Raw genomic sequence first — 24,553 nt, 5'->3', positions numbered from 1 at the left:
TCTGCTAAACTCCTAAATTATTCAGGTATGCTACCAGTGATCTTAAAGCCCCGGTGGTCATTTTCGGATTGGAATTTAAGAATATTCAAATTAGCCATTTTCTGTGAGGCTATCTAGATTTTATCTAGATTTGGTTGTTGAGTTTAACAGCCGTGAGCAGCAAATGGTAAACAGGGTAATGAGGTAACTTATGTTTGAAATCCGACCTTCGCCATCAGCCGGGTTACACTGTTTAAATTTAACTCGGAACCCCAGTCCCTCTGCCGCTGGATAACCTATGATGTCCAACAGAGGAAGAAAAAAAAAATAAAAATGTTGCTGTTGGTCTGATTGTTTTTTTTTAAGTTAAGCAATTATCTAATTATACAGAAAGTTGACCTCTTATAACTTCTAATCTGTTTCTAGGACGTATTTTTTTGCATATTTGTAAAAAAAAAAAAAAAAAAATCAACGTTTCACCGACATGCTTATTGGCCACTCTAAATTATTCCCCAGACCAATAACATAAGGTCTAGGAAAAACTTCCTAGTCAATATTTTAAAAATACTACCACCATTTCTCCCATCATTTTCCGAAGCATTCCAAGAGTGGGACGAGCTGATTTGACGCATTAACGTGCGGCTCGCGAGGCTCAGGCTGTCAGTGTGAGTTTAGGGGAGGTAAACAAGATGGCGACAACTTGAACAGCACAGAGTAACATGAAGAGACAGAGAAAAAAAAAAATAGTATTAGCCGTGTCTCATTCTGCAATGAGAGAACCCGCCACGTCAAACACTTAAACAAGCCAAATGCGAAAGAAACAACTGGCAACCGGGACGAGATTTCCATGGATCGAGGTGAGGTGTTCTCCTGTGACTCTGGTTAGCATGTCAACTAGCCACCTAGCTTGCTAGCAGCAACTCGCGTTGGGAAATCCGAGCGGCTCGCAGCTGCTCAACGCGTTAGGTTAACGTGTGCAGCTCGGCTCGGCTGGCTCGATCCAATTGAACCGCAACGCCGGGGGGTCTGATCAGTGCTCTCCGGCAGCCCGAATGACATCTTTGACGTCTTTCTAAACTCCCCGGACCGGGGGAGGGCTCTGCTGCACCGACAGCCGAGGTTAGCCGCTGAGCCGCCAGCAGCAGCCACCAAAGTTGCCTCAATGCTAGCGCAACATCACTCCCCGACTTGTATGACGACGTTGCGTTTTTATCGTTTTCGTGATTTTTAAATAGTGTCATTTAAACTGGCTATTGGGCTCGTCGTTTCGATTTGGTACGATGCGTTGCCGTTTATGTGCAAAGTGAGTCTAAGAAAGGTAGCCATGTTGCCGTTTCATTCAAGCAAACCGTAAGCTAACAAGCTAGCCGCCTGGACCGGTGTACACAAAATAGATTTCCCAACCGTGGCAGCAGCTTTAGACATACGAGACCACAACACCTTCTGCTTTTTTTGTTTACGAAGTATTTAACAATGCACACTGAAAGATAGTTAATTCTATGGACAGGTCCAGAAATTGAAACGCCAACACTAGTATCTTGCATTGCTATTTTGTAGCGACACATATCTATAAATGATGTGCTAAAATCTTGTCATTGTTTTTCTAGGCACCAGGAAGAACGGGTAACCTGAGACTGGCCGCTTATACCACACGTTTGACTGGATTTGCTGCATGTGTTGGGTTATTAAACCTATGAGGCTGAACTCGATATTTTGACACCCGTGTTCCGGAGAGAGCGGGAGTGCATTGAAACACAACCCGACATGTTGTGTTGTATGGCTTTGGAGCAGTACTTGCTGCCCATGCCGAACATGTTGTCGCGTTAGTCGCAAGTGGAGAGGACCGCGGACTTAAACAGAGCAATTATCGAGTGACATTGTGCCCTATTTTGCTCAGCTCACTTGCATTGTTTATGTATGAATACCGTGAAATTACCACAGCAGGCAGAATTATTTTCTCCAAGAAACACTAACACTAAATTTGGTCTACAGTTTTGCAGCTGACCAGTCCAGTACTCCCCCATGAGTTAATGTTACTCATTCGTTTACAAATAAGATTGAACCCTGCATCCTCCCTTAATACTCGGGCCTTGCCATTACACACTCTTTACCCAGTATTTAAGAAACAATCTTGCATGCTAGCCTGTGGAACAAAACATAGCCAACTCAGAGATGAAAGGTAACCAGTGGATTATTCAACTTCACAACAATCTGAATAATTTGTAACGGACAAACCAGAACCTGGAGCCAACAGTTAGGACTGGCCTGCATTATTTCCTGCGAGTTAGTGGTGTTGTCCTTTACATACTTTGCAGCTCAATAGGAACAGAATACAACCTATTGTCCTATTCATCATGAGTGCTGGAGAGCTGCACCATCTGGACTACCACCTTACTGAACATGAACTGATGGGGATGGACACTTTCATCCACCGCATTGACTCGACAGAGGTGATCTACCAGCCACGCAGGAAGAGGGCAAAGCTGATTGGGAAGTATTTGATGGGAGACCTGCTGGGGGAGGGGTCGTATGGGAAAGTAAAGGAGATGCTGGACTCTGAGACACTGTGTCGCAGGGCTGTCAAGATACTGAAGAAGAAGAAACTGCGGAGGATTCCAAACGGAGAAGCCAATGTGAAAAAGTAGGTGGTTCTGTGGTTCTGCATTTGCTGAACTTTTCCACTTTATTTTTCATTGTTTTGTTACTGTGGAAAAGCATTGATTTACTAGTGCAGGTCTCAACCACTCAAGATACTAAAGGGTACAGGATCTGGAACATGTTGATTGATTGACTCACATTGGCAGGCTAAGACCAAACTTGGCCACAAAATAATGCTCAATGATGTGACCGTGAAGGCAAACATTAGATGTGGGAATTACTAAGTATTTAATGCAGAAAGATGGTCATTCTGCGTGAGTGTAACCATGACGGTCTCCTGGAATTGAAGACCAAATAGTCAAGATCTTTTTTACATCTTTAGCCTCATCCAATATTCAAAATCAGGGAAAATCTAAAAATATTCCCAAGTATTTATTATCTGAATACTATACCAAATAAATACTATACCAAGCAGTACTTTTTTTGCGTTAGCAAAAAACAATTTAGAGTTTTTTATGTCCCCTGCCGTGTTCTTCACCATTGTATTGCAGATTTATCTTGCAACACAATTACTTGATAATATAGCTGATGTGCATCTATCTAATTGACTCAACAGTGTCCCCACTTTTTATTAGTGGTTTTAATCACACATCGTTGGTTAAATATTCTTCAGGTTTTTTCGCTGCGGGCCTGTGCTAAATACAGAAGAAGCTCTAGCAACTGTCAAATTAGTTCACGCTGAGAGAATAGAGAGCTGTGATGTTTTTAGGCTGCGGTTTCTCAACCACTAGGAACAATTCTCCCTACATGGGTCGTGGGGAAGTGTGTATTTCTTGGGTCCCTTCCTTTAATTTTATTATAATGGCAAATCAACTATATGTGCTTTGACTAAATACCATTGCTATCCATTACAAATCTTTTACTGTACTGGTTAAGCAGCTTATTTTTTCCTGGCTACATAGTTCATATGTTTCTACTGACTATCTTGTCCTACATCTGAGACGGTTGGGTAACGGACCATCCCCAACATCTCCTACATGTTGACGCCTCTGAATTTGACTTGCTCACACTCTTATTACGATCTTTAAACAACAGCGGCTCCCGCTGTTGTTTAAAGATCGTAATTGCGATAGCTACTATGGAATGTAAGCGGCATATTCAGCAATTACAAGCTAGGCCCGAACTCTGAACTTGCAAAACGTCTGCAAGACTTTGGGTGCCTTTGGATCAGGGAGCAGTTGTTTCAGTGTTGGTGCAGGAGTTGTTTCCATTTTGCTGAGTGGGGAAATCCTTCCAGCGGGGTACTTATAAACTGAAGGCAAACAGGGTCATTTGAACCAGGAGACTGCAGAAGGACTGCAGCAAGCGCAATGCTCTCGACAGTAAATGCTGACTCTCTGCCTTCTTGTTTTTTTTTTCTGTTTGTTCTTTTAAAAGCGGCGTTTAGTATTTTTTTTCAGAACATTGCTTTTGGTTTTCTTCTTAGTAGTTGAAGGTGGATTCACCATTATTATCAGTGCAGAGAAACCGTGAAATGACTGGCCGCCTGATAAGAGATAACACCCTACAACAGTCATCGTGCGAGAGGCCAGTGAGTTCAGATACATAGTATGCAGAATGGGGCCACTCTGGTGGTCTCAGATTTGTCTGAGATGTTTACTTGTGATCCAGTACAATTGGTTTCCTTTAAGTCGCAGTTCTGCAGGTGATGTTAAGCTCTTCCTCCAGCAGTTTGTCTAGTCCATCTGCCTGCCTTAAGTTCTTACTTAAAGGTGCAGTGGGAAGGATTTAGTGGCATCTAGTGGTGAGGTGGCAGGTTGCAACAAACTGAACCCCCCTTCACTTCCCCTTCCCCCTCCCATTTCCAACAACATAGGAGATGTAAGGTGGATATAAGGTGGAAGTATAGGTACTTTCAAAAATGAAGTGATCATCCAAGTGTCACGTTATGAGGTTCCTTTGTTTATAAAACTATAGGCATAGCTTTGTAGTGATAAGTGCAAAACCAAAAAATGCTAAGGCACTTGTAATTGCCCAAAGTCATTTGGTCTCATGAAATGTATTCCAGTGGGAAGGTCGGCGAAAAAGGGTCGGATGGAAACAGGATGACTGGTGATAACTCACAACGAAAACTGTTTCACAGCCCATTTTGCATTTTCAGTTCAGCATTTCCTCTGAAGCTTGAATAAGCAATAAATATATTAAATAACTAATTTGAGTCTACTATTGGGTAATATGCATAAACATTTGTATAAAGTTTAGAGTGAGAAAGTTTTGAACACTTGAGTTGACAATATTGAATAAATATTCACTAATTCAATATGGATCTGTGTGGATTGGAGTATTTATATTCTATTAATATTGGAGTATTTAAAACAAGTGCTTCACAATGTATTTTGCTGGCCAATAACTCCAATGATGGGAAATATATCTGGATGACCTAGATGTTTTTTGTTGTGATCAAGGTTTCAATTTGTCAATACCTCAAACAGCCTGAGGGTTTGTTAGCATATTATCTAACCTCATAGTTTCCTGTGTGTTGTTTTCATTCACAGGGAGATTCAGCTGCTAAGAAGACTCCTGCACAAAAATGTGATTCAGTTGGTGGATGTGCTGTACAATGAAGAGAAACAGAAAATATATCCTTTTGTGGGTGTGTGAGTCTGCATTTACTGCATTTAATTACTGCATTCAGTTCTTTGTTTTAAGTGACTACACAATCATTAACACATAAAATAACATTTTTGTATTATATATATTTAAATTATATATACTATATATGGGTATGCTGAATGATTGTATCTTTCTTTGAAAGAAACTACAGACTTGGCTATTTTACTGTTCCTTTGGGGTGGCTGTTTTCTGCCCGCGTGCTTGTTTTCATTACGGATTACCCACATCATTAAAAGGTGTTTGGCATATCCCTTGACTCTGGACTTACGTATATGGTGATGGAGTATTGCGTATGTGGGATGCAGGAAATGCTGGATAGCGTCCCAGAGAAAAGGTTTCCAGTATTTCAAGCTCATGGGTAAGTGTCTTTCTTTGGGCCTCTATCCCTTCTCTTTCTCTCGGACACTCTCCCTCCGCTGTCTGCTATTATGAGTGTAAACCTTTTTGTTGCCTCTACTCCAGGCCTAAGTTTAGATTCCTCATGGCCGGGCCCCTCAGAATAACTTTCCACAGGTTTTCAGGGGACTTCTTGTCAGTAGTATGAATGCTTGTCAGCCAGTTCACTAGTGGTAACCTAGAAACAAAAGTATTCTGTGAAGGATGTCATTTGTTGTTCATTAATCATGTATAGGTATTTTTTTGGGTTAGTGAGGCCCCCTCCTTCACTGTAAGCACTTTAAGTTCACAGGAAAAGAAATCACTATATAAATTCAATGAATTATTATTATTATTATTTTGTGCAATTCCTGATACTTTGCTCATTTGAGTTCCCATCACACCAATGTTTACCCTTTTTCTCTTTCCTATTTCTTTGCTTTTCCCTACTAGGTACTTTTGCCAACTCTTAGACGGCCTTGAATATTTGCACAGCCAGGGAATAGTTCACAAAGACATTAAACCAGGCAACCTATTACTGACCACGGACGGAGCTCTCAAAATCTCCGACTTGGGTGTTGCAGAGGTGGGTTCACACTGAGCACGGCACTCTCATGAACAGGAATAACGAGGCTGCCTGCCCTCTGTTGTTGACTTCTGTTTTTATTGAGACATGGTATGAATTGTCCCATTGGGAATAAAATCCCTTACCCTAGAATGTTAATTCTGTGTCCTAGCAGTTATGCAGTTATGCAAGAGCTAGGATCATTTATGTTGATTTAAATTCTCCCCACTCCTTTGATCCCAATTCATGGTTAAGACCTTTTCTCCAGGACTGCTGCTCTGCCAGTCGAATACTGATGTTGCTTGTCAGTGGCCTGCCCCAACCCTGTGTCATTATCGCTCTATCTCTGCCCACTATCTCTCCCCGACGCAGGCCCTGCATCCATTTGCGGAGGATGATACATGTCGCACCAGCCAGGGCTCCCCGGCCTTCCAGCCCCCAGAGATAGCTAATGGCCTGGACACGTTTTCAGGGTTCAAAGTAGACATCTGGTCCGCTGGAGTAACACTGTAAGTTGGTCAGACCTCCAGGGCCCTGGCCCTTGTTAAAGCGACGCGACTGTCATGTTGTTGGGTTTCTCTCAATTCTGCCTCCTCAAAAGGCTCCAAAAATATCAGGGAGACAAAATCTGAATTTCTGTCAGTCTGTAGATGGGGCAGATTGATACCCTTATCGTGAGGTTCTGTGAGGAATGGTCCTCCTAATGTGCACCTAGCTTCACACCCTTATTTCTCATGAACACAAGGCATGGCGTGGGCAGGGACAAGATGTCTTGCACTTCCTCCTTGGCTCAAGCAGTGATTCTGCTGATCTCTTTCCCCGACCCGTGCAGATACAACATTACGACAAGTCTGTATCCCTTCGAGGGGGACAACATCTATAAGCTATTTGAGAACATTGGGAAAGGAGACTACAGCGTTCCCGAGGAGTGCGGCCCTCTCCTGTCAGACCTGCTGAATGGTGAGTTTTTGCTCTGCGTCAGCTCGTCTCTCTCTCTCTCTCTCTCTCGGTCTCTGTCTCTCGATCTCTCTCTCTCTCTCAATCCCTCTCTCTCTCTCTCTCTCTCTCTCTCTCTGTGTCGCTCCAACTCTCGTCCGCTGGCTTGTTTACGACCACATACCTAAGAAAAAGGGGCTGTGGCAGAGCGATTCTCTGGGAATGCTTGTCAGGTACTTTCAGTGCGAGGTGGGCCCCAACTCTCATCGTTATGACAGGTGCTGTCCCTAAACTGCAGTACTTTTCATGCAGTCAGAGGAAGGAAGAAAAAAAAAAAAACAGCTTTGCCTGTGCACCGCCAGTAGGTGGTAGTGCAACCCTAACGGGCCCCTCTGACTCACTCCATCAGAGACCTCCCACTGACTGTTAGAGCTCCCTCCGTCTGCTGACGTAGTCTCTGTTGATCTGGGGCCAGCAACAGAATACTAAACGCACTCGCAGTGGAGGCAGGGCTGCTGCTGCTGCTGCTGCTGCTCACAGGTGGAATGGTGCAGTGCCTTTCCAGGCAAAGGGTGGGAAAAGAGAGAGGGGGGTGGGGGGGGGGGGGGGGACTGCCCGGGTAGCCCGGGGGGGCCGATGCACGGTCGGCAGCGTGACGTAGCCGGCCCAGACCTTTTTACCCCGACCTTTAATCAGCCATTTGTCTGGTTTTTTAACGATTATTATTATTAATCAAATGAATCTCGTGCAACCAGACGGTTGGAGGAGAGAACTGTCCTGCATTGCATTAATTTCCGAGAACAGACATTTTTTTTTAGGTTGTCGTTTGACCCTTCTTCTCTCTCCTCCCGTCTACATTTCAAATTGCCTAATCATGTAATCGTATTTCACTATTCAAACATGTTACATAAAGCCGTGTTACATAAGGCATATGTAAAATGTTATGTGTAAATCCATAGGCATTGCCCCCCACGCCTCAAGTCATGTGGTTTGTGTGCGAGTGACGTGTGTGACGACGCAGCACCTGAGAGATTGTCGGCCCCATAATTATGTGGTCTAAAATAAGCTCGGTGCTCACAAAAGGTGTCCTTCAGTACTCTGATCACGGACGGTGAGTCCGGCGCACCATGCCCACACTCTAGCCTAGCGGGGCTCTCGGTCTGCCTCCCTGAACAGATCATCACCCCCTGGCTCTAACGGCCCTCTCATCCCCAGTCCCGTGTCAGTAGGGATGGGGATCTGGGTGATGAATGGATGAGAGCCAAGTGGCTGTGGCGCTGGTGGGTCTTAATCACACCTGCTGGATGTGTCTAGATTGCCAGTCATCGTAATAAAGGTCTAATAGACGAGGCTCACGGCGTGCGTTTAGTCACTGAGTGTATTCATCGCTCGACTCATGTTGGACCTTTGCCATTTTCACGTACGCATGCAGACGTACCCTGATTCACAAGCACGCACGCACGCACACGCGCACGCACATGCACAGAGTGAAACAAGATTTTACATGCTGTCTGTTTGTTTTTCAGGAATGCTGGAGTATGAGCCAGTCAAGAGGTTTTCCATACAGCACATAAGGCAGCACAAGTGAGTCTTTAATTTCCTCAAACTGGTTTGGTTTTATGCATACACATTTGCATAAGTGCTGCAACGGCCTGGAAGTTATCGCCTCGTGTTCTTCTGAGAACACCCTGATTACTGGTAACACTGGTTCAGTTCAGGTTTAAGAGTCTTTGCATGTTTGTGCTGTATGTGGCCGTTGGGATCAGGCTGATTAACTCTAATTAGGCTTAGTTATTGATCAGTGGAAGTCTTTCTTAAGCGGGCTGTGTTGTTTTTCTACCGTTTTAAGGGTGGCCAAGCGTCCTGATATTGAGCTCATTGTCCCGGGTTCCACAAAAACAGGACACAGTCCACGAATACATACATTTTACACTTTCAATAAGCGTTAGTTTGAATAGTTTCATCCAAAAACGTTTTTTAAAAGGCATAGTCATAGCACGTATCTTTCCCTGTCTGATTTGCATTTGTTTCAACTGTGTTTCCTTTTGAATTCATAAAACGGTTACATTTTTAACCATAATATCACGTGGGATTGCTGCGTGGACGTCAGTGGCTTTCAGATCCTCTCATCAGACACTCTGTTAGAACAGTGCTTCAATGCAGCCTCACGGTTTCTAGAGACACAGTGCTTCCATAGGACGGTAGGACAGTAGCCTACAAATTAAGAGGTTTGACACGTTGTGCAAAGTTTTGCAGAAATTGCAGCATAGGATGCGTCCTGTTCACCCGAACAGAAAACGGAGGAGCTAGAAAAAACAACGCTGTCCAATACAGAGTGGATCCCACACATTCGTGCACCTGCACAAGCCACAGAACTCGTATAGCATAGAAATCTAACCGTACTGTGCTGTAAAGCACAAATTCAAGTATCAAGACTGTCTCCTTGACTTCTGCGACCACTTATGATAGCAACACTTTTTGAATTGACAAATTAAGTAATATTATAATGATTATTCTTATTAACAACACCGGAAACCGAGACGATACTAATTTGAATGTTTCTGTAACCGTCACGTTTGCCCAACTCATTTTTTGCCTGCCATTTCCTGCAGGTTTAATCTTTACCCCGGCCAGTGTAGCAAGAACTGAATTACAGGTTATTGGAGACAAGAGAAGAGAGCGAACAGGAACTAAAAAGATTCCAGGACAAACTAGGCCCTGAGACTTAACAGCTAATTGGACTTCAAGTTCAGCACAAGATGAGACAACCCAACAAACCTTTGCATGGTTGACTGAATCTTGTTAATTAGTTGTCAAGCTTGGGACCAGGGTCGTACTGGGTTATACTGTATATGATGTATGATGTCCTAGCTGTTGAGTTAACTTGTCTTTTCTGCGTCTTCGCTTAAAGGCATTATTTGTTTTGCCGCAATGCAGAGGATTAACACAGAATTGAGTCAAATCACCTCACCTCAAAAAAACCATAGCTTCAGGGACCAGCAGGACCAGATGGAAAGAGTTTCTCGGCACCGATATCACCAATGAAACGGCTTCCTGCACACACTAATCGTCTGTCTAGCTATCTCCAGATAATGCATGCCTCCTTTTGGTGCTGTGGACCACCGTTGCCAAAAAGCACTTTAAGAACTCGTCACAGAGCTCGACTTTTTCTTTGCTCCATAATGGGAACCCGTTCTTTGTGGTAGATCCTATTCTCGTCTCGTCTTTGGGAGGTTCCCATCGTTTTGATTTGCAACGCGTGAACCCCCTCCTAGTAGACACTGTAGGCACTATCCACCTTATTCCGCGACCGTTTCCTATTTCCCATGATTCATAGCCCGGCCCGCCGGTTTTCCATTTCCGGTCGAGTGCTTGTTTACGTAGCGGCTAGCACATTCGCACCGCTAGCGCGTATCTCGAAGGCTACGGCAATAGTTTTAAAAGTTATATATTATGACATTAGGTCAAAATGGCAAGTGGAGGCCGAGCTCATCCTCTCGCTAAAGTAAACCACCAGCTACGTATTCTCGCTTCTAACCGGAAATGGGAACCCGGACTGGTCGTCATGGTGGTGGTGGGGGGGGGGGGCGTTGTTCAGCCTGGAATCAGGACGGATAACTAGGCTACATCTGAACTTAAAGCATAAACCTGGTCGAGACGGGCCCCAGTACCTGAACAACGTCTGTGTGATCCCCCCCCCTTCCAGCTGGGTGCGAAAGAAACACCCGCCGTCCGAGCCCCCCGTGCCCATCCCGGCCAACGCGGAGAGCCGGGACCCCTGGCGCAGCATGACGGTGGTGCCCTACCTGGAGGACCTGCACGGCTACACGGAGGAGGACGAGGACGAGCTGTACGACGCCGAGGACGAGTTCATCTACACTCAGGACTTCACCGTGCCAGGTAGGGGCCCCGGGGCCCCCGTCCCCCCACCCCCCGTCCCGCCTGACGCACCTCCACCCTGAGTGTCTGACGCACCTCCACCCTGAGTGTCTGATACACCTCCACCCTGAGTGTCTGACGCACCTCCACCCTGAGTGTCTGATACACCTCCACCCTGAGTGTCTGATGCACCTCCACCCTGAGTGTCTGACACACCTCCACCCTGAGTGTCTGATACACCTCCACCCTGAGTGTCTCTGACGCACCTCCACCCTGAGTGTCTCTGACGCACCTCCACCCTGAGTGTCTCTGACGCACCTCCACCCTGAGTGTCTCTGACGCACCTCCACCCTGAGTGTCTCTGACGCACCTCCACCCTGAGTGTCTCTGACGCACCTCCACCCTGAGTGTCTCTGATGCACCTCCACCCTGAGTGTCTGATACACCTCCACCCTGAGTGTCTCTGATGCACCTCCACCCTGAGTGTCTGATACACCTCCACCCTGAGTGTCTGATACACCTCCACCCTGAGTGTCTCTGACGCACCTCCACCCTGAGTGTCTCTGATGCACCTCCACCCTGAGTGTCTGATACACCTCCACCCTGAGTGTCTGATACACCTCCACCCTGAGTGTCTCTGACACACCTCCACCCTGAGTGTCTGATACACCTCCACCCTGAGTGTCTCTGATACACCTCCACCCTGAGTGTCTCTGATACACCTCCACCCTGAGTGTCTGATACACCTCCACCCTGAGAAGTCGCTGATACACCTCCACCCTGAGTGTCTCTGATACACCTCCACCCTGAGTGTCTGACACACCTCCACCCTGAGTGTCTGATACACCTCCACCCTGAGTGTCTGACGCACCTCCACCCTGAGTGTCTGACACACCTCCACCCTGAGTGTCTGATACACCTCCACCCTGAGTGTCTCTGACGCACCTCCACCCTGAGTGTCTCTGATACACCTCCACCCTGAGTGTCTCTGATACACCTCCACCCTGAGTGTCTGATACACCTCCACCCTGAGTGTCTGATACACCTCCACCCTGAGTGTCTGATACACCTCCACCCTGAGTGTCTCTGACGTACCTCCACCCTGAGTGTCTCTGACGCACCTCCACCCTGAGAGTAAACAATGAATCGACAACCGAATTTGATTTGGATGTTTATGAAGTGAACCCGAAGTCATCCTCATTTTAAACGTGGTAATTACTTGCACGATCTTCAACATAGTCATCCACGCCATTTTATCACTGTTACTGAAATAAGACGGTAATTTTGAAGAAGAAAAAAACAGACACCTGGCCAAGGTATGTGTGGAGCTCTGTCTGGGCCCTGGTTGATGTTGTGGTACATAATCCAGTTGAGACCTATTTGATGGATATATTTCCAAAGTGGTCTAGCTTAATACGATGGGCAGCTTTAACAAGTGGCTCATGCCAGCCGCTAAGCGTATGCAGCGTTCCCCACACCAAGACTTTACTTGGGCAGTTATTTTTCATACATTATCTTTATCCGTCCGAGAGAATGATCCGCAAACGGTGGGGTTTCTGATACAGTGATCGTTTTGTTTCAGTGGGTAAAATGTTATTTCTTTGTGGAGCTGCGTGCACCACATTGATTCGCCCTCTCTCTCTCTCACCAACTCGCTGACAACGAACGAACGTCTGTGAAAAGCCCCTCTTCTCCCATCACACCCTGAACCAGAACATGAAGGGTTATGTTCCCCTGCAGGGAGGTGGGCTGGCTCAATTCATTGATTGAGTCAATATTAGCACTCAGGAATCCGTGTGAGGGATCCCAGAAATACCACAAAACTCAAGTTGTTGAGGCTGTCTAAATGTTAAAGACTACTACTGTATTCGTTTTTGGGAGCTTTTTCAGTGTGTTAAATGTCTATGGAAAGTCACTTCATCCTGTATTATGTACAGCCTTTGTTAAGTTAGGTTAAGCTGTACTATATACAGTCTAGGGGCGTTGCACACCGACTAGAGGTCCATTAGCCAGGCAGTACCTCACGGTTCAATTCCCCAGATACCATTATCGGCAGCTGTTTGGATAGTCAACTCATCTAATGGTTGGTGAGCAAGTTAACGTTATGTTGCCGGAGGCAATTTCATCAGAATTAAATGACATGACGTGATGAAATGCAACATGAATAGAACTTTTAATACATGAACTCGGCCGTGATCGTCACTTCAGCTTGAGTCACCTGGAGTGATCTTCACCAGTAATGGAGATGAAGACAACAACTCCCATGATCCAATGCTACTCATCAAAACGACGTCTTCTGTTGTTGTTTTGATTGAGCAACCCCTAGCGGCAAAAACGACACTTTAATTAATTATTTTAACGTAATTAATGTTTTATTAGAAACACAAGCAAAGTAATCCATGGTATGGTTAAAAGTCCCGTAGCTCCCAAAATCATGGCATGCCTCCCGTCCAATCGAATTGCTCGGTCGGAACCTGACTTGTTGTATAATTTCTGATCTCCATCACCGCCGACCTGACACTCTTGAGGCGTGGGCGTGCTCTTTCCTGTTGGCAGCGGCGTATGTTCAAGTTCACCGGGTTTAGTGCAAACAAACCGAGCTCCCCGTTCTGACGTCGGGAGTCTGCCTTCAAAACAAACACCGCACCGAATACAAATTCCCCGGAAGAAAGGCTCCGCGGCGCTGCTTAAAACCTTTTTGGAATTATGATCCTTAGCGCCGTCTGTTGCTTGGCAACAGTGAACAATAATAACTAGCGCGGTCTCCGGAGCGATCTGGAAGAATGCCCTACATGAAAGCCCCCCCCCCACCCCACCCTCCCCCTCCCCTCTCGCTTGCATTTCCACTGAAGCCGTAGAATCTGAATGACACTCGGTGGTAAAAATACACCCGGTGGCTGGCCTCCCTCCCTGCGGGGGGCGTTCCCTTGGTTCCTCCCGGTCCCGTTCCGCGCCGGTGGGCCCCCCCTGGAGTGAGGTTATGCACACTTTCCCCCCCGGCCGGCCGGTCGGTTGACTGCGCACAATCTCCTCTGACACAGTGTCATCGTCGTGGTGAACCGGCCCGTGGTGCAGACCAATAAGGGGGCGACCGCACACTTCTCTCGTTCATAATCGATTTCGATCCTCAAAACAACAAAAACCGTCAATGCCTCGAGTTATGTAAGCGACTTTGGTGAGTCACTAGATGCCCTTGTGTTACGGAGGCTTTTGTGTGCGGCGTAAGATAAGAGAATCCTTTTTGTTTGTCCCCACACTGGGGACGTTTGCAGGGTTACAGCAGCAAAGAGGATAGTGCAAAGAATACAAGTGTGTGTGTGTGTGTGTGTGTGTGTGTGTGTGTGTGTGTGTGTGTGTGTGTGTGTGTGTGTGTGTGTGTGTGTGTGTGTGTGTGTGTGTGTGTGTGTGTGTGTGTGTGTGTGTGTGTGTGTCCTCGGTTCTTCCATTCGTTTTTTTTGCTCAGACCTTCCAAGAACTTGGTCACCTTCTGGACACTAACCTCCCCCCCCTCCCTCCCTCCCTCCCTCCCAGGACAAGTAGCAGAGGAGGAGGACGAGGACCTGGGCCCCGCCGACTACGGCCGGGCGGTGGCCAAGCCGGTGTGCGTCAACGGGACGGACGGCGTGGGCGGGGCCCTCAACAGCAAGCCCAAAGCGGAGCGCCGCTCCTCCTCCTCGTCCAACCCGTCGCGCAAGGGCCTGTCCACGGCCAGCAAGATCCGCAAGCTCTCCACCTGCAAACAGCAATGACCTCACCCCCCCCCCGCCGCCCCCCCCGCAGCCCACCTGGTGTGTGTGTGTGTGTGTGTGTGTGTGTGCGTGTGTGTGTGTGTGTATTTTAAAGGAGTCATATTACACCACCAGGTGTGAGTGTGGTTAGCCGTGACAAGCCGTTTTCAAAATGTGCCTCTTCTGACATCACAGGTGGGCGTGTCCACCTAGATGTGGTGACGTATAGATGAGCGACGTCACGCTACAGTCCACCGGGTAGGCTGGTAGACAGGTCTATCACAGCACGCATCTAGGGGGACACACCCACTTGTGATGTCGGGGGGGAAAAAAGGCTGATTTTCAAAAGGGTCTAACGGCTAATCACACTCACACCTGGTGGTATAATATATATAATAAATATATATTTAAACATCGGCTTCCTGACGCATATAATTCTTTCTTTTCATTCTTGGAGGGGAAAAAAAACCTGAGCGTGAGCCGTCGGGATAGACTAGACGTAAACAGCCGGACGAAAAAAACAAAAACAAAGTGAGAGCAACGGGGAGAAGAAGGGGAGGAAACCGAGACTGGGTCTTTTTTTTTAGGCGAGGAAAAGACGGACGACCGCGGCGAAACCAACCGCCAAGCGTGTGATTAGCGCGGGGCAGCCGGCCGCGGCGTACAGCACTGGAGTGCCGGAGAGTGGCTCAGAGATGAGGGAGGAAAGGTCGAGGAGGGGGGGGGTGGATGGGGATGCGGGAGGGGGGTGGGGGGGGGGGGGGGAGGAGGAGCGGATATGGACGCAGAGGGAGACTGCGGGGGGCGTGTCTGTGACGGGTGACGGGCGTGATGTCAGCAGAGCTCTGACTCACCCTGCCTGAGCCTTGAGGGTGGGGGCCGGAGTCGACAGGACGGACGTAGGAGAGGGTGTGTAGTGCGTACATGCGTACAACAACAACTACTAACCACAACCCATGCGTTGCACTGGGGGGGTGGTGAAAGTTTTCATTTTCTACGCATCTATGCATGTACACAATAACTCCCTCCCCCGCCCCCCGCCCTGCCCCACAGTAATCTGTGTGCTGAGCCCTGGGTGTGGTGCAGACGGGAAGCCTGCTCTGTATTAATTTGTTGCGGAGATGACTCACCCACGGCAGGACAGGAGTGGGCTGTGGTGTGCTGTTGATCTCTTGTCTCCACCCCCCCCCCCCCCCCCCCCCCTCCCGTTATCTCTCCAAACCCCTCACTTTTCTTTTCCTCTTGCACTCTCGCTTCCGTTGTCTGGTCGGCGTGAACATTATTCGCTAGGCTAGAATGGCCCCCTGTTCACTCTGTAGCACGGCCTGACGTTATCTTCTTAAAAAAAAAAAAAAGTACTCCTGGTTCCAGCGAGATGTCACTAGACGGACCGTATTGAAGCTAGATACTAGGGATCGACCGATATGGATTTGTTAGGGCTGATGCTGATACCATTTTTTTCTTTTTTATCAGCCTTGGCTGATGAAGATATACGCCGATACCGATTTTCTTGAGCCGATATTTGGAGCAGATACTGCTTTTGCTCCCTCAATTTACATCATAAAAACGACACAATGATTATAACAAATGTTACAAGTCTCAATTTAAAAAAAAAAAGGAACATTTATTGAACTGTAAATAATGCCAGAAAAGAACGCAAATATCGGCCAATAATATCGGGCGATCACTGCTAGATATTCACTGAGCCTCCTCTCTCTCTCTCTGCTTAGGTCCCGCTCTCCCCTCTCCTCTCTCCCCTCTGGTGTCCGGAGCCCCCCCCCCCGGGTGTAACGGGGGAGGAGAACCTGCTGACGTTCTAGGCCCCCCCCCCCCCGTATCCCCTGAACCGCTGGCCTGCATCCCACGCCACTGACCGGGCCGGGCCGGGCTGGGGTCCGAGGAGGAGGAGGAGGAGGAGGAGGAGGAGGAGGAGGAGGAGGAGGAGGAGGAGGAGGAGGAGGAGGAGGAGGAGGAGGAGGAGGAGGAGGAGGAGGAGGAGGAGGAGGAGGAGGAGGAGGAGGAGACGACGACGACGACGAAGCGCACCAAGTGTCAAGTGATGTTATTTTTCTTCTCTGCCTGTCTCTAAAGACTTGAGCCGCTAGGTGTGAAAAGGGTTGGATGGATATATATATATATATATATATGCCTTTGGTCCTAAGCGTCTTACAATGCCGTGAGTGCATTTGTTTATTAGCATGTGGGGGCCACAGTGGGAGTGGATGATTTTGAGAATTATTGCATTTTCTGTTCTTTTTAGTTTTGGTTGTTTTGGCCTCCACCACCCCCCCCCCCCCCCCTCCCCCTTGAATGAAGCTCCCCCTCTCCAGCCCTCACCCCCACCCACCACACATCCACTCTCCACTGGGAAAGCATCGGACAATATGAACATGGCTACGACTCCCCCCCCCCCCTGCTTCCTCCTCAGCAGTTTCCCCCCTCCTGTCTTTAAGACTACTTTTTGGATTTGTTGTCTGTTCCGTGGGGGGGGGGGGGGGGGGGAAACTGCTGTTGTAACTGCCGTTTTTTTTTTTAACTACAGTGTAAGACACACGTTGTCATGTAGTTGAAGGCTTGGGGTGCGGGGGGAGAGAAAGAGAGGGAAATGTTGTTGATAATAAAAAAATCTGAATTCTATATTTCAATGTATGAGGATGATGGGAAGGTGCATGCTGTGGGAAGCTGAGGGGGAAGAGTTCTGCAGATGGACTCGCCGACCTCGGGGTCCCCATCGGGGTTTTAGTTTCTGATTTCAGTTTTGTTTTAGTTTTTTTATTTTTATTTGAATAAATATTTTTTAATTATTATTTATATAAAATATGTTCAGACCGGACTGTTTTGTGGCTGATCTGTTTTTTTTTCTCCCGATTTTACATTATGTTTTTTTGGGGCCATCGCATTTCTCGCCCTTATGCAAACGCTGGTTCACTCCGTTCTCTTCGGAGCCCTTGTTTGTCCTGCGAAAACACCGGGGCTGGTTCCTACAGGAACGCCAGCGCTGTTTCCCCTCAGGTGCTGCACTTTGTAGATGCAGAGGGACAAGGTCCAAAAGACGTCACGATACTTATTAACCCCACGTGTATTGCAAGAGGTTTTCCTGACCCTATGAAGAAGACGTTTCCGTGCAGATGTAGGCCAACTGAAATTTGAACACGTCCAACCGTTTGTTTTGCAGAGCTGCAATTGAAAGTGTGCCGATTCAATCCCCTTAAGTCCTCCTCCTCCCCCCCCCCCCCCCCTTCCCCTTATACAACCACATCTTCAGCCCGGAGTAGATCAGAGAGCAGGTGAGTCACGGCACCAGAGAGGGGGAGGGAGGGAGGGAGGGAGGGAGGGGGAGGACACACGTCAACACACTGTCGGGAGATTTTCTATTCAACAGGGCTAACGACGAACAATGCAAATGATTGAGAGGAATCTCAGATGCCTGGCATTGCATGCAGGTGGAAATGTTTAAAACGGTATGACTATTTAAGTGGTTTTGGAGGTATTAAAAAGAATAAATGTCTTTACAAAAAAAAAAATTAACATTGCAGCTTTCCCAGAAGCTGTAGGACCGTTTTTGTCAGTTTCAACATTAAACATCCACAGCATTGCAAGTTATTTTTTTAATTTTATAAATCCTAAATGAATATGCACCCTGGTGCACATTCAGATTCCTTTTCTGCCCTACATTTAATCATTTCTGTAGGATATGCACTAGGCGTGTTCTTAATGCAGACCTAATTCTCAATGTTTTCAAGTAGAGTGTAGTACTTGATTAATCATTCACAGATGACTGAACGCACTCTTATGTAACCTTTATACAAAGAGCTCTTTTATAATGAAACGCTAATGCCATTGAATGCTGTAATGCTACACATGAAACATGACATGTTGCCATCCATGGAAATTGAATGCCTTTGGGGGAGTGTATATAGGCCTACACACTGGCTAAAGTTATCTTATAAGAATCTGCAAATACTACATGGGTACATAATATTTCTCCTTACCATTTAATCCAAAAGAATGGACTACCTCGATTAAACAAATAACCTGGCTGCTTCAGGTTACCCATGGACAGAATAATTTATTTGTCTCATTGCACTATTGAGTTCAGTAGCAATTCCATTGGTATTCTGTTCAAAAACACTTTGATGGCAACCTCTCCCTCATACTGAATCTCTGAAAATGGAGATCTGACTTCAGTATTTATTTTGGATGTATGAAGGTCAATATCTCTTGTTTCCCATGTCACTCTGTCCCAAGACACTGTAATATTGCAACCTTACTTAAAATGAAAAGGACATTGTAGCCTACTGATGCACATCTTTTAATTTAGTGATGAATGCAGTTTTTCTGTATTGTAATAACATATTTTGTTGACACAATGTGGCAATAAAATAAATGACTTTCAGTGAATTTGCAAATCGTAAACAAAAAGATATTTTTTATATATTAATGTTTCTATGACTATAGTCGACTGCTGACAACTTACGTACAACATCCCATAATCTCAAGTTACCCTTATGATTAAGACAAAGGACACTTGGGAGGACATGGTTTGATGAAGGAACGAGGACAAATGGAAAATCTTCTCATGAGGAAAGTGCTTTATAAATCTCAAACTATTTTTCACTTCCACATCGGTTACAAGTAGCATGCTTACAATGTTTAAAAAATATGACCTATTTTTCTTATTCTACAAATGAGATTAAACTGCCATGAGTATATATTTATTTTTAAATATATAGATGAGTGCATATGACGATAGAATAAAGTTGATATAAAAATGGGTAATTTACATGTCACTGAACATGGGTTCACGGTGGAAATAACTGGAAATTATAGAAGAGACATACGACTGGTCAACAGTAAGGTGTCTGTCCTAGGGAACTGTACTGTATTGGAGTGCATCAACATCTGGGCCAATTTAACATGTCGGGGAATTAATATGTCGCAAGGAATTAACCTGCTAGGTAAGACACATCTTTAAAGTGCAATCACAGAAATGGACATGAAAAATGAACAGATACTTATATAGCGGAGGAGGGGGGCAGCCTAGCTATACAGGACTCCTATCAGGGGAGGAAACATGCAACACTGCTACCACGCATTGGCTTTCCCCCAGGCCCAGGTCACCGGCCTTGGCACTCCTCAACCCGGGGTAGAGCCTCTCCTCCACGGACGCTGCCATCTTGTCTGTCAGGCTACTCTGGCCGTAGGGGATGGGCACGAAGGGCGTCGGGTCCGCAAAAGTGACATCTGTGCTCCGATCGCCGGATCCGCGCTTCTCTGGGGAAGGGAAATGGGTCTTGATCGCCTGGCTGCTGTTGTTGTTTCGGTTGCCGACTCTCGGGTCCACGTGACCGGCCTGCGTGTGCAAAGTGTCCTGCAGGCGGCTGGACGTGCGTTCGTTGGCCGCCGTCTCGCCTTCCGTGTCGATGACCTCACCATCGGTGACCCTGTGGATCGGCTCTGTGGAGGAGTGCGCGCCGGCAGTGGAGTTTGACCCCTCGACGTCCTCGGATGCTGCGTTGGGCGCGCTTTCCACCGCTTCTTGCGCATCCCTTCCTCCTTTGTGTAAACCGTTAGCCTCCTCCGCGCCCTCTTGGGTCGCCGCCTGCTCACACGCCGCCGCCGCCGCCGCCACCTCGGTGGCTTCCTCGTCGGCGGCGCTGGCGATCCGGGACAGCGTGCTGTGGTACCTGGTGTCCAGAGGGTAGCCGGCGCTGTCCCCTCGCCGCAAGGGAGTGAACCTCTGCCTCTCCAGGGACGGGGAGTACCTCCCCCCCGTGCTGGACCCGGGGTCGCTGTACTGCTTGTGCCGCTGCCACTGCTTCCGGAGGTGGACCCTGGACCGGTGCCGGGCGCGCGGCGGCGAGCCCTGCTGGTCGAAGCGCGGATCGTGCCGGAGGAACTCGTTGAAGAGGGCGTCGGTCTTTTCGTCTATGCTGTAGTCGCGGCGCCGAAGGCGCGGCCGGTGGGTCGGAGACGGCTGTGGGACGATGGAGTAGTGCGGTTTCACCAGCGGAGAGGTGGGCTTGGACTGCAGGTGAAGGGATTCCAGAGGATTCGGGCTGTAGGTGGACTTGGCGGGCTGAGAGGCGGGCTGCCTGACGGTGAGGGCTGGCTGGCTGCCGGTTGTGGCTGCCGCTTTACGCTTCTTGTCCACGTCTGCGTAACCGACCATTTCGTCCTCCTGCTCCTCCTGGAACGCCCTGGCCTCGAAGCTCTCGCACACCGAGCCCTTCCTGCCGGAGTTGGTGAAGAACAGTCTCCTCTCGGACGCCGTCTTGCCCCGGGAGCCTCCGGGCATTCCGAACAGACGCAGGTCTTCGGGGCCCCGCGACGGGGCCTCGATGGAGGCGTAGCCGCTGTCCATCTGGAGGAGCTTACGGTTGCCCACCTCGGCGTCCCCCGCCGTGCCGCCCGCCGTCGCGGCCTCCCCCTCCCCCTCCCCCTCCCCCGCGGCCGCGCTTCCGCTTCCGAACCCCTCGCCGTCCCCGTCCGCTTCCGGCTCGTCGCCCAGGTCCTGGGACAGGCCGTAGCGAGCGCCCGCCGCGCCCAGGGAGGAGAGGCTGTCGGCGTCGCTGCGGACGGACTCCCGGTCCGTGCTGCTCTGGTCCGAGGAGGCGTACTGCTCCAGGGAGGCCCGCAAGCTCCAGATGTCTCTGTACAGGGAGTGGGGCTGCTCGGCGTTGTCCTGGTTCAGCAGAAAGGAAAGCGAGGAGCCCGAGTCCGTCCTCCTGGGCGCCTCGGCTCCGAGGACCTCCCGGTCCCCTTCCTCCGGGGCCTCTGGCGTCTGCTCTCTCTTCGCGAGTGAAGTCACGTCACGTGAACTGAACAACCCTGTGACGGCGTTGTCGCTCTGAGATGCGGTCTTGACGTTTCCCCGGACGCCTGACGCCGCGTGTTCGACGAACAAGTCGTCTTCTTCGTCCTCTTCTCCGGTGGCTCCGGTGGCCAGTTGTGCTCTCGCTTCTCTGTCCCTCGAGGCCACGGCAAACACGGAATTCACCTCCGTCTCGGTTTCCCCCACTAAGCCCTCCTCTGGCCCGTCCCCTGTGCCCTGCCCCGGCCTCTGGGCGTATTGGTAGTTTGGCGATGGGAAGTCTATTTTGGCCCCTGTGATGTTGACACCCACCTCCACCTCCACCCTGGCCTCCACCTCGAGCCTGCGCAGAGGAAGAAAGCGACGACACGGTTACTATTCAACCACTGCACACGTAGGTATGCTTCCGATGGCTAAGATCCAAGGCGAGCTGATCCGAGGCAAGGGGGGCAGTCAGAGGCGTTACCTGTCGAGGAAGGCTGACGTAGAGGAGGGGGTTGAGGCCTGCGTCAGGGACTCAGCGGAGAGCGCCTGCAGGCCCTGGCTTTGGAGGTGAGGTGGTGGTGCGTGGGGCGGAGTGACGTCGCCGCCCAGGGAGGACAGGTCGTCGTCCGTGTGATCAGTAGTCTCGCTGGCCGCTCGCTGTCTTTGGAAGGGTCTCCGCTTAGGGGATCCTAACAGAGGGAGTCATGTTAGGACATGTTAACGGCAACATTGGATTGTCTTCATTTTAATGTACACCATTCTTTGTGCCTTTAGTCAATACGGGACAGTGTCTTTGTAAGATATTTCAGCCATAAAATTCTCCCATAGCCACAATACTGAGTAAACATAGCATAAGTTGTAAGACTTGCGTCATAGATGAAGGGGGCGGGCTTTCAAAGCCACAGAACACGCCCACCTCTACCTGCCTATTTAACTCGGACTCCGCCATTTTAGAATCAGAATCTCTTGGGCGTATCGATTAGATGTAAAGCTTAGAGACGCTCCGCGCGTGTTATATACGATCCCTCTCCTTTTGTTTCATAGACGATAGACAATAGACCAATAACCTTAATCAAATAAAGTGAGTTAAAAGCGATCCTGTCCCGGCGGCCTTTCCTGGACTAAAATATCATAACATCTTAGACGAGGGCGTCGTTTTGAAGATCTTGTGACTTATTAATTGAAATGTCTTCATGAAAAAAAAGACCCTCCTGACCTTTGGCGTCCAGACTCGCCGCTCGATGGCTGCTGTCAAATTTCCACTTCCTGAAGTAAGGCCCCGCCCCTTCCAGACTGGCGTGCCGCCGCAGCTTTGAGAAGAACTGCAGGACGGACGTCTGGGCCGGAGACGCCTCCCACTCCTCCCCGGGGCCCCTCTCGTCGCCGTCCCCCCCCCGGTCCCCGATGGCCTCAAGCTGCCAGGGAAACACGGGGTTAGACAAAGGGGGTGACGGGTGAACGGGTGAGACGAGTAGGTGGAGGTGAACGGGTGAGGTGAGTAGGTGGAGGTGAATGAGTGAGGTGAGTAGGTGGAGGTGAACGAGTGAGACGAGTAGGTTGAGGTGAACGAGTGAGGTGAGTAGGTGGAGGTGAACGGGTCAGATGAGTAGGTGGGGGTGAACGGGTGAGACGAGTAGGTGGAGGTGAACGAGTGAGGTGAGTAGGTGGGGGTGAACGGGTCAGATGAGTAGTATGAGTGAGATGAGTAGGTGGAGGTGAATGAGTGAGGTGAGTAGGTGGAGGTGAACGGGTCAGATGAGTAGGTATGAGTGAGATGAGTAGGTGGAGGTGAATGAGTGAGGTGAGTAGGTGGAGGTGAACGAGTGAGATGAGTGGGTATGAGTGAGATGAGTAGGTGGAGGTCAATGAGTGAGGTGAGTAGGTGGAGGATGAGTGGTGTTTGTCAATTGCGTGGTGAAAGCCAGCGACTACACTCTCCGGACGCAGCGGAATAGCAATTTACCAATTTTATTTATACTAAAATGCACCGCGGGAGGAGACTCAGAGACTAACAAAATTCCGGTTCTTCTGTTTGTCTTGTACATTTGTTTTGTAATTGAACAATAAAGTCGACTTTGACTTTGGAATGGAGACTTACTGCGAGCGCGTGCGTGTGCTGGACTTTGCTGCCGGCTTGTTGTGCGATCTGTCGGTTGCCCTGCTCCAGGATGACAGAGTGATGGGGGTCTCCAGGCAGGCCCCCAATGAGGGACTGGCCCCCCCAGCCCAGGGCCTCCCCTCTCTCAGGAGGCTGGAGAGACGGAGGTGGGGGGGGGGGGGGGGGGGGGGCAGGGGTGTTAAGACATTAATTCACACAATGGTGTTATGTGGTGTGTTTGGCTCACACAGCAAAATGTGATTGGATTTGTCCCGTCGTCGGTAGAGAGCGGGAATATTAGGTAGGAAGGAGACCCTGGAGGAACGTTAAGCTCCACCATGCTACCACCCCCCCCCCAGTCACTTTGGGAGGGGTGAGACAGGGTTCACTGTGCGAAGGTTCACTGAACACTAGGACGCCTGCTACGCACCATTGGGACAAAGAGAATGGGTGGGACCAAAATCATATTTTTTGGATGCATACCAAGACTGAGCAGATAGGGGTTAGGCATCCGGCTCAAGGTACGCGTCTTGTTCAGCTCGGAGCTATAAGGAGATTTGACTAAAGGTGGCCAAATTTGGCCCTGAAAACAAAAATGTTATCCCCTCCACCGGTGACCATGTCCAATTGTCCGAGCTGTCTTCTCCTTCGGTCAACATTTCGCCCCTGCATAAGGAGGTTCGACGAGGGTGAACGTAGCACCACCTTCGTCTTGACAAAGCTGACCTATATTACGCCGGACGTATAGGTTATTCAACGCGCGTCTCGCGCGGGGGGGGGGGGGGGGGCGATCTGCTCACCTGGTAGATGGTGCGGGGCGGCCCTGGCCCCCGGAATGTCGTTGATGTTGACGACGCTGCTCTCGGTGGACTCGCACTCGGTGATGGTGTGGATCTTCATACAGGGGGCGTGGGCGTGGCGTG

The 24,553-nt window shown here is 49.0% G+C and overlaps 2 protein-coding genes and 1 long non-coding RNA gene across 3 annotated transcripts; 1 reads left to right on the top strand and 2 right to left on the bottom strand.

Annotated features, from left to right (window-relative positions):
- The first annotated feature begins 664 nt into the window (after window positions 1-664).
- Window positions 665-16,624, top strand: stk11 (serine/threonine kinase 11). The gene is made up of 12 exons (XM_084480981.1): window positions 665-836; window positions 1,587-1,602; window positions 2,295-2,620; window positions 5,133-5,216; window positions 5,519-5,608; window positions 6,079-6,211; window positions 6,563-6,699; window positions 7,023-7,150; window positions 8,653-8,710; window positions 10,833-11,026; window positions 14,537-14,793; window positions 16,464-16,624. Exons 3-11 carry the CDS (start codon window positions 2,334-2,336, stop codon window positions 14,752-14,754), a joined length of 1,329 nt encoding a protein of 442 aa, XP_084337107.1. The 5' UTR covers window positions 665-836; window positions 1,587-1,602; window positions 2,295-2,333; the 3' UTR covers window positions 14,755-14,793; window positions 16,464-16,624.
- Window positions 10,997-11,808, bottom strand: LOC311360887. The gene is made up of 3 exons (XR_014638506.1): window positions 11,728-11,808; window positions 11,272-11,297; window positions 10,997-11,077 (listed from the first exon to the last, which is right to left on the bottom strand). It is a non-coding gene; the product is annotated as an uncharacterized lncRNA (long non-coding RNA).
- A 3,153-nt stretch (window positions 16,625-19,777) lies between the features above and the next one.
- On the bottom strand, window positions 19,778-24,551 carry cbarpa (CACN subunit beta associated regulatory protein a; the record flags this gene model as incomplete). The annotated part of the gene is given in 6 exon segments (XM_084481420.1): window positions 19,778-21,890; window positions 22,014-22,221; window positions 22,749-22,947; window positions 23,631-23,783; window positions 24,431-24,448; window positions 24,450-24,551. Coding segments are annotated over 6 exon segments (2,793 nt in total), but the record flags the coding sequence as incomplete, so codon positions are not given.
- Between the last annotated feature and the right edge of the window lie 2 nt (window positions 24,552-24,553).

This window comes from Micromesistius poutassou (genome assembly GCF_964030765.1).
Source record: "Micromesistius poutassou genome assembly, chromosome: 16".
Lineage (NCBI taxonomy): Eukaryota > Metazoa > Chordata > Actinopteri > Gadiformes > Gadidae > Micromesistius > Micromesistius poutassou.
This window is presented reverse-complemented; position numbering and strand designations above follow the sequence as displayed.